The sequence below is a fragment of the Leptonotus elevatus genome, chromosome 14, assembly GCF_054856555.1.
Source record: "Leptonotus elevatus isolate MCC_2025b chromosome 14, RoL_Lele_1.0, whole genome shotgun sequence".
Taxonomy (NCBI): Eukaryota; Metazoa; Chordata; class Actinopteri; order Syngnathiformes; family Syngnathidae; genus Leptonotus; species Leptonotus elevatus.
Genome location: NC_141252.1, coordinates 10183941 through 10199211, shown reverse-complemented (window position 1 = coordinate 10199211; position 15271 = coordinate 10183941). Strand labels below are relative to the sequence as shown.

The 15271-nt window shown below is 39.2% G+C and overlaps 1 protein-coding gene across 2 annotated transcripts in view; it reads right to left on the bottom strand.

The window, feature by feature from the left end:
- The window catches only part of LOC147162903 (unconventional myosin-VI-like), a 43351-nt gene that overhangs the window by 14415 nt on the left and 13665 nt on the right, over positions 1-15271 (bottom strand). For both annotated transcript variants that reach the window (XM_086094903.1, XM_086094904.1), the window contains exons 12-27: positions 15116-15260; positions 13772-13929; positions 12820-12911; positions 12424-12496; positions 10793-10920; positions 8634-8729; positions 8068-8238; positions 6598-6636; positions 6402-6495; positions 5640-5770; positions 5473-5550; positions 5257-5386; positions 4597-4687; positions 3037-3187; positions 411-619; positions 247-325 (exon numbers count right to left, since the gene is read on the bottom strand). In XM_086094903.1, the coding sequence (XP_085951029.1) occupies positions 247-325; positions 411-619; positions 3037-3187; positions 4597-4687; positions 5257-5386; positions 5473-5550; positions 5640-5770; positions 6402-6495; positions 6598-6636; positions 8068-8238; positions 8634-8729; positions 10793-10920; positions 12424-12496; positions 12820-12911; positions 13772-13929; positions 15116-15260 (1865 nt within the window). The remainder of the gene's footprint in view (positions 1-246; positions 326-410; positions 620-3036; positions 3188-4596; positions 4688-5256; positions 5387-5472; positions 5551-5639; positions 5771-6401; positions 6496-6597; positions 6637-8067; positions 8239-8633; positions 8730-10792; positions 10921-12423; positions 12497-12819; positions 12912-13771; positions 13930-15115; positions 15261-15271) is intronic.

Sequence of the window (15271 nt, the reverse complement as noted above, 5' to 3'; positions counted from 1 at the left end):
GTAAGTGTCGAACCAACCAATGATTAGACTAGAAGTCCTGCATGAATGACAAGTAGATTTGACCGGGTCTAAATATCTTTTCTTGGAAGGCATATTGATTTTCCAAAGAGAGATGAATGCAGTCCAGACAAATGATCTTTTGACTCGAACACATTTTTAGGGACTTTTCTTCAGTTGTGCAGATGCCATGCAGACGTCAATATGTCGAGTACAAAACAGACAAATTAAACAACAAGCTTCCCAAACCTGCAGAACCTTCTCCTCTTCCTCTCTCTTTTTTCGATCCTCCTCTTCCTGCTTCCGCTTCAGCTCCATCTCTGATTTCCTATAAAGAGTTGATACAGATTCAGACCAAACACTAAACAATTCCAAAATATTTCACACTGATCATTCCCCTTGTTGCCACATACAGTCTTCGTTCCTCTTCCTCTTGCTCGCGCCGTTGCTCTTCCATCTCCCGCCGCTTCCTCTCTTCCTCCATCTCCTCTTCAATGTGCTTCAGCCTCTCAGATTCCTCCTCCTGCTGCTTCTTCTTCTGCATGGAGGACAGCAGCTGCTCTGAGCGTTTCACCAACACCTGGTACTCGGTGTCAATCTCCTTCCGGTTCATTATTGAATTCTGTTGGATGGGAGATGAGGTCACAAGAAAGATCAGTGCACTTGCTGTTATACAGTACATGGCTGTGTTTGGTTGCTCTGCTTGTTTGGTTCATCGGTCAAATGTGAACAACTGAATTTGAAATGTGGTGTAAACAATGGGCTCTAATTTAGTGAACGGCATGAATCTTGCACAGCACGTGGCGAAAATCTGAACAGGAGGTGAGCTAGACCTGGTGTTGGTAATTTCATAGAGGAGAATAGCGATCTGAGAAAGGGAGGTTTGGACGACTCAGATTCAGCAGGTTTGATTCCTACTGTATGTGGTTCGGTACATATTAGCTCAAGTGTGACCGTACGCAGAATTGTGTAGTTAATGTATAGTCATGGATGACTCTGGGGCTCAATATGCAGCTACCCCTAGCTAGGGCTCCCAGTCGTCGTGGTAATGAAATCTGTAATCGATGGGGAGGGGTGATTAGTGGCTAATTTGAACAAGTAAAGGCTGCTACCTCAAAGTCCAGACAAAAATTTGGGATTTCAAGTGTCCTGTAATTCTCGGAACCTTGGGTGTATTTTGATGAAAGTATATGTCACAAACACGCTATTAAAACACCTGGGAGCTGTTTTAAATATTTAAAAAAAACAATCAAACATGCATCATCTAACAAATAATCATCCTTTTGACATGTTATTTTTAATAAATAAATAAATACATAAATAAAAACAAACAAAAAACATACGAGCACGATCAATTTATGACTGTATCAAAAATAATTTTTAAATTCTGAGCTGATAAAAATGTTAATGTCAATGAAAAACATACAAACCGGGTGCTTTAATCCAGTCCAGTGTGAACATTGCTTACCAGTTCATTGTCTAATACACTCAGATCAAGCCAACATGAAAGAATAATAATAATTTTATTTAGTATTATTATTATTGTTATTTTTAAATCTGGTTCTATTCATCCTTAGAGGTACCAGTGCAGGCACCAAATCAATCAATGAATGACATACTATTAACAATTTTTGTTTGAATTATGCAAAAAGCGAGAAATAAGTAAGCTTTTTTTCCCACCATTTTGCCCATTATATAATCTTTTTTTGATCATTTTTTTTATATATATCAAAATCTGGGATAAAAAATGGAGACAGAAGGTTACACACAAAAACAAACTTGGCCATCAAAATATAACCTTTTCAGAGATAATACAATTGGAATACCTTTAATCTTTTTTTTTTCTTTTTTTTTTTTTACATAAAAGTTTCCTCAAACTTTGAATAATTTAGTGACAGTGTGACCTTTGTTTGGTACCAACATTTTGCCATGCATCAAAAAAATAAATTAATAAATAGATAGACGTCAACTGACTGGCTGCCGGACTTGTCAGACAATTAATGAGCGGAGTAGAGGTCAGTATATTGTGCAGATTCATTAAAGTGAGTCACTAACAGGAACACAAAGAAGGGAGGTGACAAGGTCTTGTCCCTAAAGTATGGGGGCCTGAATGACAGGCATCGGCATCCCATGAATTATTCACTCAGCAACACATTGCTCACAGCACCGTGAGCGTTGTCGCTTGGCTGCTAATAGGCTAACGGAAGAATAAAGTGGTTGAGGGGCTGACTGAGATGAAGCGGGGGATAGGAAGGGTCAGGAATCACCGCTGCGTCACTGTCAGCCAGGACGCCTTGGGCATCATCACCTCTCATTTATCGTAGCCGCTAATGGTGCGAGAGGAGCAACAGTTTGAAGAAAAGCAACACTTGTGGGGAATGCTCACTGGATGGGATGCAGATTAGTCGGTGATTTGCTGCACTTTGCAGCTCCAATAAAAGGTGTGTTTATTGCATGGGGTGGACTGGGATTTTGCTAATCAAGTTTGATCATTTAAGGAACAGCCATACTAAAGGACAATATTGAAAAGAGGAGCTGATTGAAAATATCGATCGAGAGAGAATGCATGAGGATTGGGCACTTAGCAAAGTCTGTGTGGGAATTTGGTTGATCTCTCTGCACCATGCCAGACGTTTCGGTGTACCAAAGTTGGACATGCTCCATCTGTACCTCACAATTTGGTGTCTGAAAGTAGACTAAACTTTACGCCTGCTGGAACCACATCTAGGTATTGGTGCAGTGAGTGTAACGCAATTTTGGTGGATGTCATATTTCATTCATAAATAGGATAACAGTGTGACTCAAACCCTCTAAATCATTACATAAATCTAGTCATCGAACACATTATTATTATTAGCATCATATGTAGTAAAATAGTTCATGCACACCTCAATACTAGGCGTGAATTACAAATTGAGCATCTAAAAGGGAGACCGCATAAGCAGCTTTACTGTCACTATGGCAAGGTCAGTCTTTACAACTGGACAATAATCCTTGGATGCCGTGAGAGGGGCTGGCATAAAGTTTGTGATGACTCACCTTTATCTTGGCTGACAGAGCATCTATGCAGGTCGCCAGCTCCTGGACCTGCTTGGCCATCTCCTGCTTGCCTTCCTTCAGCCCGTTGACCACCTCGTTGAAACGCTCCATGTACTTCTTCAGGTTTTTCACCTTTACCATACCATCAATGCTATAATGACATAAAACCACATTTTTTGAATTGCTGTCTAACCAGCTTCTTAAAACAACCCAATAAAAAGAAGGGTGTATAATATATATATATGTATATATAATTTTTTTTTTTTTTTTAGAAAGGCAAGGTAACACATTCTCAAAGATACTTGAAAGTTGAGACTGCTAAGGCAATATTTTCTATATCAATAATACCAAAGCGATTGTACAGAGCAAACACGTGATATTCAGTATAATTACAGGTACTTAGAACCAGTTGTACAAGATAACCTTGTTTAATTGGCCACATGATGTTTCACCAAGGTCAAAGACAAATTAGACTAATACAGGTCAGGATATTATCTGATCATGTAACAGCCCGTTGTAGTTAATTCCATTACAGAACAAAATAGATATCGACCCACTAGTATTGAGTGGGACTTCATTAAATAATAAGAATAAGAATAAGAATAACTCTGCATGTGTTTTGCTTTTTCTTTCTTCCTTTCTTCCTTTCGGAATATGAGAAGAGAAGAAGAATACTGTATACACTGGACTGTAGTGTTGAAAACGGTGTGATGGGACATGACTCAACTTTGCATTATCAGGCCTTTGTTATTGAAGTTAAGGATTATTAATGTAATTTATTTATAAACTTTGTCAATGTCCAATGAACTCATTTGCTCCCAAAAATGTATAAATATGTTCTATTTTAAATATTACCATGGTCCCAAAGATGTATGTTTTATGATTGTTTTTATTTTTTATGCTAGAGCATACAGAAGACTTTGATGCAGCCTCTGAACTGAAGAGAAAGCTTAAAGCAATGGTAGTTGTTACAAAAACGGCCAACAGGTAGTTTAAACAGATTTGTGAATAATGATGAAACTTAGCCAAATTCTAATGCTAATTGCTGCAAAGCGAAAACAGAAATAAACTTTTTTTCCTGATGGAAAAAGAGACTATAATATTTCTTTTGGTAGGTTCCATGCTTTTATAGCAATGGAAAATAATATTCTGTGGGCAAAATCAGTCAATATCAGTTTAAATCCTGTAAAACAGCCGGGAGAGAAGGGGGTTGCTTCAGTGAAAATGGCTGGGAGTGAACAAGTTAAAAGTGTGTAGTTCCAAATTTGTTACGATGTTAAAATGTTTAATAGTGGTGTCAGTTTTAAACCATAATGGATTCTATTTTCAATATTTCTTTAGGAAAAAAACAGTTCAGAAACTCCAACAAATCAATTTTATACATTATACTCCATTGTATTTCATTTTTTTACATTTCAAGTTGTCTGAAGGGAACTGGCCAAGTAAAAATGTCATTGCTCTCAATGCTCTGTGTAACTGCTATTTCTGCCCATCATATGACAATAAACATTGTGATTCTTGAATTACTAAGGTGAGTACAACATTGGGGGGGGGACTCACCGTGGCTTGTGCTTCCGCTTAGATAACCACATGCGCACCGTCTTCTGAATCTTAATGCACGCCAAAGCCCTGTAGCTCATCTTGTTCCTGACTGGTGACAGTGGAAAAAGAGAAACACATTTGTAACACAAGAATCACATAGAAATCTGATACAATCATACATGCTGTAATGGGATTCAGTACTAAGGTCCCTAACCATGTGGGAAATCCTGTTTTTCTTACACACACACACACACACACACACACACACCCCCACTCACACACACACCAAAAGAAAACCCTAAATTTAATGGCAACTGAAATACAATACAGTACTTGTTTGGTCTGTTATGCAGGAAGTGCCTCATCAAGCAGGCAATTTTCTTCCATAATTTAATTAAATGCTTTCAAAACAAAGGGCAGAATGCATGCTGTTAAATGGTAGGACTCAACAAGCAAGCACAGCGTCAAGTGTTGCAGTGCTGACTGCTTTGAGAGTACAATTCCAAATAGCTTGAAGCTACTTTTCACATTACGAATAAATTCAGGGGTGTGAAGTATGACTTTAGTAACGCCATCAGGGAACTACAATTTACTGGGGGGGAGTGAATATGTAACCATATACTGTCACAGTTTTGCGACACTTCATAGGGGATGTTATGTGTGGTCGACTGGACCCACGTTTGATCACAGACAGGCTACACCACTGGACCTTCTTCCAACAGCTGCACACCAGCCACTTGTTGACTTTCTTCAACAGCTCTGCCAGATGATCGGGATCCGACTTCATGATCTGGTCAAACTCCGCAAACTGAGAACACACAATGGACAGTTACTTTTAACTGGGCTATTTTAGGGCATGTTTGTGTTTTACAGTATATCAACATTTTCGGATACCTTTCCGGGGCGGAAGAACACTCTGGTCAACCCGAATTTAAAGTCATTGTCATTCAGCCCCAGTGCTTTGAACAAAGCCTATAGAACAACATAGAAAAGGGTTAACATTGACATACTCAGTCACTTGTTATCTAAACAGCAGTGAGGGAAAACAATTAATATTGCACCTTGCAGAAGAGTCGTGGGTTCAGTCGCGTAAGCTTTCCCGGCATGTACTGCTTATACATGTTGTAAAGCTCATGGAAAGGTGCTCTGGAGGGGAACCCACCTTGCATCAGGTCTAGCACGGACACCATTCCTGAGTAAAACAAAACCAAAAAAATCTTGAGTTTTATTTACTTTACAACCATTTTTCATAGTTCATTTAAGAATATTTTAAATATATATAATTTAAAGGATTTTGTGTATCCTCAAATCTTAGTCTGAGTATTAAGTGCCCCTCTTTTGCAATAATTTTCCACCAGGGCTGGACTGGCCATTTGGTATATAGGGCAGATGCCCAGTGGGCCACAGTGTTTTGGGGCTGATGCTGTGTCATTTCATCACGTTCCTCTATTTTACCCCAAGAGACCAGCCCGAAAAAACATTTACAATATAGACTGCAAACTGAACCAATCAACATCAGTGGCAGAGCTACGTGGTAGCCAGGGGCCTAAGTCAAAATGCCAGGGCCTGTCCAGCCTTGTTTTCTACTCAAAACATTTTTTTTTTTTTTAACATTTGGTTGGTACATTTCTTGTCAATTGCTTCAACTCTGACAATTCTTGCCATTTTGCAGTCTTTTGTTCCAACCAGTCAATTTGTCTGCACCCTTTCGGCTATTAAATGATTTATAGACTCGATTTTGGCTGTTTGTTTAAGTCTATCTGATGACATTACAATACAGCACTGCAGTAGCAGGCAGACAGACAGACTTAAAAACATGTTACCCGAGCACTGCAGCTGTGAGAGAATGAGAGCGCCTTCAAAGTGGTGGCTGACCATTTTCAGGTTGGGTTTGACACAGCGGATAAAACTGGAGCCCTGCACACAAAGAGGGCCATTAAAAAAAATATATATATATATACAGATCTGCCAGTAGAAGTTTTGATTTGAGTCTACAATGTCATGATGATTATAACTCACAGTGCTGCGAAGCTTTTCTAGCAGTAAGTTGAGCTGCGTCTGTGAAAAGAAGCAGACAAGGACTTTTTTGTTTGAAGATTGTGAGATGAAGTGAGCTGGCCACATGAGCTGTGGGCACCTACACATTCCCCGCAACACTCTCTGGCCACCAACACCTTATTGAACGGCAGCATTATCTTTGTGCGAGAGTCCGTGTCTGGTGCATTAGTGCTGAAAGCCCTGCAGCAGTCTTAGCAGTGATAAAAGTCTGTTGAAATACACAGCGCGTATTTTGTACCTGACTGGGGGTGGGGGAAAGTCGGGAGAGGGAGGCAGGCTTCCGATTCTTGAAACAAACAGAAGACGTCAACACTGTGTGCTTGTGGTTCAATAAACACTCTTTTGTGAGTGTCTCATTTCAGTTGTTTGTTTCCAGCCTTCTTTTCAGTTTTGCCATCACTACTCCGTAATAACTGAAGCCGACTTCACTCAGCTTTATTCTCTCCCAAAGAAAAGAGGCTGAGGGGTCTAGAAATCAAAAGTATACTTGTCTGAAGAAGAATGGGGGAAATTATCTAAGTCAGGAAAATAAAATATAGTGTAACCTTGACATTCCAACAACCTGTTCTGTGACGCTTTTTTAAAATAGTGAAACCTCTATTTGAAGGACTAATTGGGGCGAGGGGTCATTGGTTAAAGTGGAAGTCAACCTTAATAATTTCTTGACAATAATATGTTATATATGACTTCACTAGTCTAGACATGATCAATCCAGCCGTTTTTTATCCATCTCAGGGGAGCGGCCATTTTGCCACTTGCTGTCGATAGAAGATGACATCAATGTTGCTCAGCGTTCAGGCAACGACCAATCACAGCTCACCTTGTTTTCTGAAGCGGCGCTGTGATTGGTTGTAAACTTGTTACCTGAGACTTGAGCAACATTGATGTCATCTTCAGTCGACAGCAAGTGGCAAAATGGCCGCCCCGAGATGGATAAAAACGGCTGGAATTTGCTGCTCCACTCATATTCCACTAACACAATATTAAACAGAATAACATATTTAGATTAGACTAGTGGGGCTGCATAGAACATATTATTGTCAAAAATTTGGGGGGTTGACTTACCCCTTTAGGGCCGATTATCCGATAAAATGAAGTAAATAGCATGTTGGAGAGCTCTCTCCATTTCAGAAACTTTGATGGTTGTAAACTATGGTTGTCTATGAGTCATTAGCATTTATGTGTTTAACTAAATGCTATTCACAATAGCATCTACTTTGTATTTAGATCATATATTACTAAGCAAATAGACCCTTGATTAGGTTATAATATGTTTCTTTGTTTGACTTTGGAGGTAGAGTCAAACACAAAATGTTATATTCAGATTCATCGTTCTGATTTATTTTGTACATATTCATCTTTTGATATAATTGATTACTTAACATTAGGAGCTTGGCAATGTAGTGTGACAAACTCTAGGGCCTCTCTGACCTTGAATTTGTTTCCAACGCTGATGAAGCGGAGTTTTCCCGCCTTGTGTTTAGAGTCCTTGTTAGTCGTGGAGGTCTCAAACAGCTCTCGAACAAAGTTGTCTTTAGATTCGCACACTAAGCTCTCCAAGGACATGTGGAGGGCGTCATTGTTCTTCTCGACAAATCGAGTCTGTTGGCAGAAACACACACGGGGGGGGGGATTTTTTTTTTTAACTTTGTTAAATCTTAATGAAGTCGAGGAAATAAAGCAGCATCTAGTGCTGTCTATCAACAAACACAACTGACTTGAACTGCATTCATATTAACTTTCTTACAATAGCCATTTACAGTATGCCAAGATGGCAGATGAGTTCTTAAGGAGGTCGAGCCAAAAATGAGAAGCTGCAGGTTTGACACCCATTTAGCACCTGCTGTAATATTTTATCAACAACTCCAAGCTGCATCGCTCACTGTTAATTTTCCATTGTAGTATTCACTGACACTGTCATCGCTGTAAAATGCAGCTCTTGAATATTCAGGATGGCAACATATGCTCCATATATTAAAGACTGTAGGACAAATTACTGTTTCATAGCAGACAGCTCCGGCAAAGTGTCTGATGATAAAGCCTTCATCATCCCGGAGATTCCGATGAATAGCCAGTTTGGACTTCCTAGGAACCTGAGAGGCACAGCAAGAGAGAGTCATCAAATTGTATATATCGACAGTGGTGAACCGCAAATGTAATGATTGCACTCTTGAATTATCCATCACTGTCTATGCACAAGAACATTGTTTATCAACTATACGCTGCTCCAGTATTGATTGTGGAAGCCTTGTTCGGTTTAATGGAGCTCCACTGAAATCACACAAAAATGCTATTTGTTATGCATTGTACAGCGAGCATATTCTAAAAAAAAGGGTAAGTTGCATTCATTTGACTGATTGACAGCTCGCATGAATCATGTTGTCCTGCACATGTATTACAAGGTGCACTTGAAGTGCATTACCATATATGTATATAATTATACGATACGTCCCGGCTTTATAAGAGAACCTGCGTAATTGGTACTTGTAAAAAATGTATCACATTTGGTTTGACAGAGGTAATGGTGGTTGCCTTTCAAACCGCAGGTTGTTGCTTTGATTCCTGAGAAAGATATCGAGCCCCCAGACGTTCCCTCCATGGCAACATATGCCACCATCATTATTCAGTGAGTGAACGAGGTGACATTAAAAGTGCTTCAAGTACCTTGAAGGCAGAAATGCACTCGAAAAGTGAAGCCCATTTCCTAGGCAATGAACCATATTTGGTCACTTAAGTGGATATTAAAAATGTATCTATGCGGCATAGAACTGCATGATTGCTCTCACCCAATTGATGATGAAACATTCACAACAAAATATTTTAAAGAGGAAGTCAACCTTGAACATTTCTTGACAATATTATGTTATATGTGAGTCACTCGTCTAAACATGACATTCGGATTAATATTACATTTGTAGAACATGAGTTATGCAACAAAATGCAGCTATTTTGATCCATCTCAGGGGGCGGCCATTTTGCCACTTACTGTTGACGGAAGATGACATCACAGTTGCTCAAGCTCAGGCAACGACCAATCACAGCTCACCTGTTTTATGAAGCTGAACTGTGATTGGTTGGTACCTGATACCTGAGCAACTGTGATGTCATTTTCACTCGACAGCAAGTGGCAAAATGGCCGCCTTTGATATTGCTAAAAACGGCTTTATTTTGCTGCTTAACTCATATTCCACTAACACAAAATTAACCAAAATACCGTATTTAGACTAGTGGGGCTGCATAGAACATATTCTTGTCAAGAATTTCTTTTTGGGGGGGGGGTTGTAGACTTCCCCGTTAAAGATACGTCATAATAGTGAAGGAAATCTATTCCCTTATGTAGTGAGGGAGGTATTTATTTACTGCTGAAAGGGCCAAGTGTTTATTGGGGGTAAATCCTTTATTTGTGATTATAAGTAATAGTTAGGAACATAAAAATGGTAAGCATGACTGCAAGGAAATAAGCCAATTCGTCTGAGAGACTGTTTACGTATGTGGGAAAGTACTGTTTTGGTTATTGTCAACAGATTGCCTGTCCACAAATATTGTTACCTTTTTTTAAAGTGAGTATTTGAATGCATTACTTATAAAAGTTGAATGGGTGTCAAGGACGCAATCTAAAAGGATTTCATGCTTGCAAGAAGATGGCAGAGGGAAACGAGAGCAACAAAGGCAGGGAGAGGTAGGGAGTGCGTACGTCAGTCACGTAACTGCTGTAGCACACAGGCCTAGTAAAAACGACCATAAACATGATCTCTATGCCCAACACAGAGGCAGAGAATGATGGTAAAAGATAGCGAGACATGTGAGTGTGTGTGTGTGCGCGCGCGTGCCGGTTTATATCACACCATGGCGACCATTTTCTGGGTTTTTACTATCATTGTGGGGACCACGTGTCCTTGTGGAGACATTTTGGTGGTCCCCATGAGTCCAAACCTCTTTTTGAAGATCAAAACTTGGTTTTAGAGTTTAGGTTTGAATTGGGTTATGGTTGAGGTTAGGGTAAGAAATTGGGGTAGGCAATCATTTTTGATGGTTGAGGTTAGGGTAAGGGTCTAGAAAATGCATTATGTCAATGAGATGTCCCCACTAGACATGTAAACCCAAATGTGTGTGTGTGTGCGTGTTTGGAAGCGGGCAAGTAGTTAAAACGTCGAACCGTAAGCCTGAAGTGGTCTTTGTGCTTGCTGTGTACAGCCAGTGCAAAGTGTTGATCGCTGGGCTGAGGAAGACGGTTCTCTTCATCCAGGATGTCCAGAATGCCCACCAGTTTCGCTTCAACAAGGTCTGCAAACGAATCAAGACACACATCCCAGGCCATATAATGCAATGAACCCTGTAACACTTATTAGAAATTTCCACTCGATGTGAATATTCAAATAACAAAATGTGTTGATGAGGATGCTCATTTAGTATCATGGCTGAATTATTCATATGGCATGCTGTGTTTGGAATATAATCTAATAGCCAAGGACCTCCTGGAAATATTTGCATGAACAAGCACCTGTGCATGAATCCTGAAGACTGATGAGTGAATTAATGCGCAGTCCAAATGGTCATTTGCAAGTCATAAATGTTATTCATGGCTGTCAGTTAACCTCGCACCTGAATAATCACAGCCTTTGAAATACAAATCAAAATGCTCCACCTTGATATGCGGACTATTTCCTCCTATTAATTTGGCGTATTTATTTGACATGTGGGACAACAAGAAACACGATTGTATCATTTCTCCTGCCTTCATGTGCCACTAAAGAATCCACAAAAGCCACAAAGATTCATTATATGGCCTCCCTTCAGACACACGCTTCTCGGATAATGAGAAATATATGCTTTTGTAGGAGTGACACATACAATATTGCCACTCTGACACATATCTGAGCAAGAGAAATGGTCGAAATGACGGCCATGTGATGTGGGCGAACTGACGACATACTTTAAGCATCCTGAGTATGTGTGTTGCAGTTTGCATATCTTAGCCCTCAGGCATACTGTACCTTCATCTTAAATAGTGTCCCCGAGTGTTGCTCGAGTGGCTTGTTGTAATGTTAGAACTCAGAAGACCATCAAAGGTAAAGATATATGGTTCGTGAAATATACTTAATCCTGTAAGCACAACTGTAATTTACGGAATAAAAAAAACAAACAGCACAGTTAAGTGGGCCACACTATGTGGTCCCTTGCTGAAAATCACAACCAGGAAAATGTATTTTTGAATGAAGCAATAAAAATTTACTTTAATCATATTTATGTACAATATATGGTGGAAATGTGGTCACTTAGAGGATAAATAAATAATGGATATGATATAGAATGCAGTCAAAATATTATGAAAATAAAAATTTATGTTTGTGTGCTCCTACACACTCAAGTCTTTTGTTGGGTTGTTCATCAACCAAAAGAGTTTAAAAACAATAATAATGTACTTATTATTAGTACTGTACTGTATATGGCAACAGTGGCAGCTGGGCTCAGACTGTTAACTTTAGGTTTATGTGTGTATATTGACTGTAACATTTTTAGAGACATTTAAAAATATATATATATTTTGTATGTCACCCTGATCCATTTTAAAGTATCTGATTTTGGTTTTGAGCTCCCCCGTAACAAAATTGAACACGATTGATTATGGATTGTGTTTAGCTGAAATATAAAAATGTAATAGGTTCGAAAAATACATTTGTTTTAGTTCTTTTGCATTGTGAGAATCATTATTGCAGCACGTATAATTTAAATATAGTTTTTTTTGTGTGTGTCTCTGTTGTAACCAGGAAATGAAAGTGAACCTACCAATGCAGTCCTGGTTGTCAACATAATGCACTTCGTTCACTCCCAGGCCTTCCTTTTGGTAGAGCTCTTGTTCCTGCACAAAAAGTCCAAAAGTAGTCCAAAATTTATATTAGAAATTGTTGCAAGTGCCTGAAGTAACTTAAAACCCGTACTCCTTTAATTGCAGCCCTTAGAAGAAAATAACATTAAGAGATCACAGGAGAGAAACAAGTCTCATCATATCCCTCGGGAAATTAGCATTCTAATTTCGTCGGGAACACAGGGAGACAAACACAGTACAGGGGGAAATATGTCATCCACAGTGTCCTGCTGCACTTAGAGAGTAAATAAGTTGTCAACTTTTTGACATGACAGAAAAAGGTTTCTGAGGATGACTAAAATATGCTGCTTATTTACCTCTTTCAGAATGCGCTCATTGAAGAACTGCTGCAATTTCTCATTGCAGTAATTGATGCAGAACTGCTCAAAGCTGTTGTGCTCAAAGTACTCTGAGAAAAAGAAATACCACAGCACAAATAAACTTGAATTATGTTTAAAAAATTATTATTACGGACACGTATCACATTTTCCTGTATTTTGTGAGATTCTTCAGTATACACATTCTAATTTGATAAAAAAAAAAAAGACTACAGAACACGGTTCTTTTATGAGAATTAATTCTAAACTAAGTAGTGGATCCCCCAAAGGATTCTGAATCTCAGGATGAACTCTGCCTATGTATTTGGCTTTTTTGGAGTAGTATGTGACGTTACCACCGAAGGACACCAGCGATAGCAAAATGGGAAAAAAAATAATCAGACTGAATATAGAACCAGTAATTTAACTTTCTGCGGCATAGGAAAGCGCCTGGCTTCCTAATATAATAGGACCAATGAATTTTAATGACAAGCTGTAATTTTATCAAACAGATGCTAATATGTATGCACTTATAATAAACCACACGATACTAACCATCCATCCATTTTCTATGAACACGTGATAATTGCAGCAATACACCCAAAACTAGAAAAACCTGATATAAAAATGCCACCAATTGCAAACAGCTTCCCATTCCCTCGCCGTTATATATCTGGCTGGAGTCTTGGAAGTGTGAGTACTGGTAGTTAAACTTCATTCTAGTTTAATGATACAGCGGTTGAATTATTTTCATGCTTTTATAAAAGTTAGGAATGTTGAAGTATTACGTGTTATACTGCTTGTAGAGTTCATGAGGTTTTATGATAGTGACACTTTCATTCCCTTTACATTATTTCCTGTGGGAAATTTGTATTAACATTAGAAGCTCTTGGAAGTCAACCTTGTGTCACAACTTTGGAGGTTCCATTGAACTATAGTTGAGTATATTTACCAAAGCCAGCAATGTCCAGCACCCCGATGAAGCTTGAGGAGGCCTTGAAAGGGAAACACTGGTTCACTCGTTTGACCACATGATCGAAAAGGCGGCTGTACACTGCCTTGGCGAGGGCATCACGAGCGTTGTTAGCTTGTTCCACCTTTAGAGGCACCCTAGAGGAGCACATGGTATTGGCATGACAATACACTTTTTTTTTTCAATGAAACTTTGTGTAAATGTGGTTGTTGTCTTTTCAGGTGTTTTTGTGCAAAGCAGTCACATTTCAAGTCAAATTCTGTAGCTAAAGATGAATGGGAAGTGCAGCGTGAACCTTGACCTCCCCTTGACTTTCTAATGGCACTTTAACACATTTTGAAAAAAATTCATTATTTATCAGGGTTGACTGTGAGGACAAAGTGCACGCCCACAGTGACCCAGAGATCAACTTGGATATTCCAGCTGGGAGGATAGGGGGAATTTAATATTAATATATGTGCCTTTTAGCAATCATGAATCTTTCTACATTTTCCAACTCTTTTAAATTCCATACATTTTGCCCTCCGTAAAATAAATAAATAAATAGGTACCACGACAATCGTTGACTTCCTCCATTTGTTTTAAATACTGCAGGTTGCATAAAACACATCCGATGTTAGAGAGATCTGACAAGCATTTTTATCCATGGCAATGTTTCACATCCCCTCTGGAGAGAGACTCAGCCATGAGTGATACAATAACAGCGTCCACAGCTTTATGCTGCAGTCAAACTCCCCAAGGCAGCGTGAATCAGTCTGAGCCTTTATGACAAAGGCAGGCCCCGCCTCCCTCCTCCAGACAGTGGGGGCCTTTTAAAAAAATAAAACATTTTCTTGTATATGTTGAAGCCACACTTGCCTGCCTCCTCAGATACCTGCTACATTATTCATAAGGGGGAAACACTTCCAGGCCAGGCCAGCATCTGGCCCTCTTCAAATATTAATCGACCAAACCCGGTCCTCTCACCCAAACACCACATCTTCACTGCATATACATGAGAGCAATACCAGTATGTAACCAGCCTGTAACACACTCTGCACTAAATAAGTGATACATGGATAAAATACAATAAGCAAAGACGTCTCAAGCAGTATGTGATATTTGTGTATTATGAGTACTTGTATGGAACTCACAAAGGGCATTATTAATGGAACAAATTCAATCTTATGTCAGTACTTAACAGGATTTAAGAAACAAAGTGTAATTCCTCAACTTCTTTCATGAATTTACAATTCTTTTGAACTTTTATTGGCTCTATATTGGACATAGTGCCTGAAGCAAATTCATATGTCAAGCAGCAGACCACAATGCGTCAATACTTACTTGATAACTGTTCCTTTGGCGCCGCCTGCTGTCGTGAGCATGACCCTCGTTGTGAGGCTGACCTTCAAATCATCCTGATCCAGACCCAGTAGATCTGCACAATACTCCAGAGTCTGTCTGGATTGATTCTTTAGAACACAGCCCCCTATAAGATAT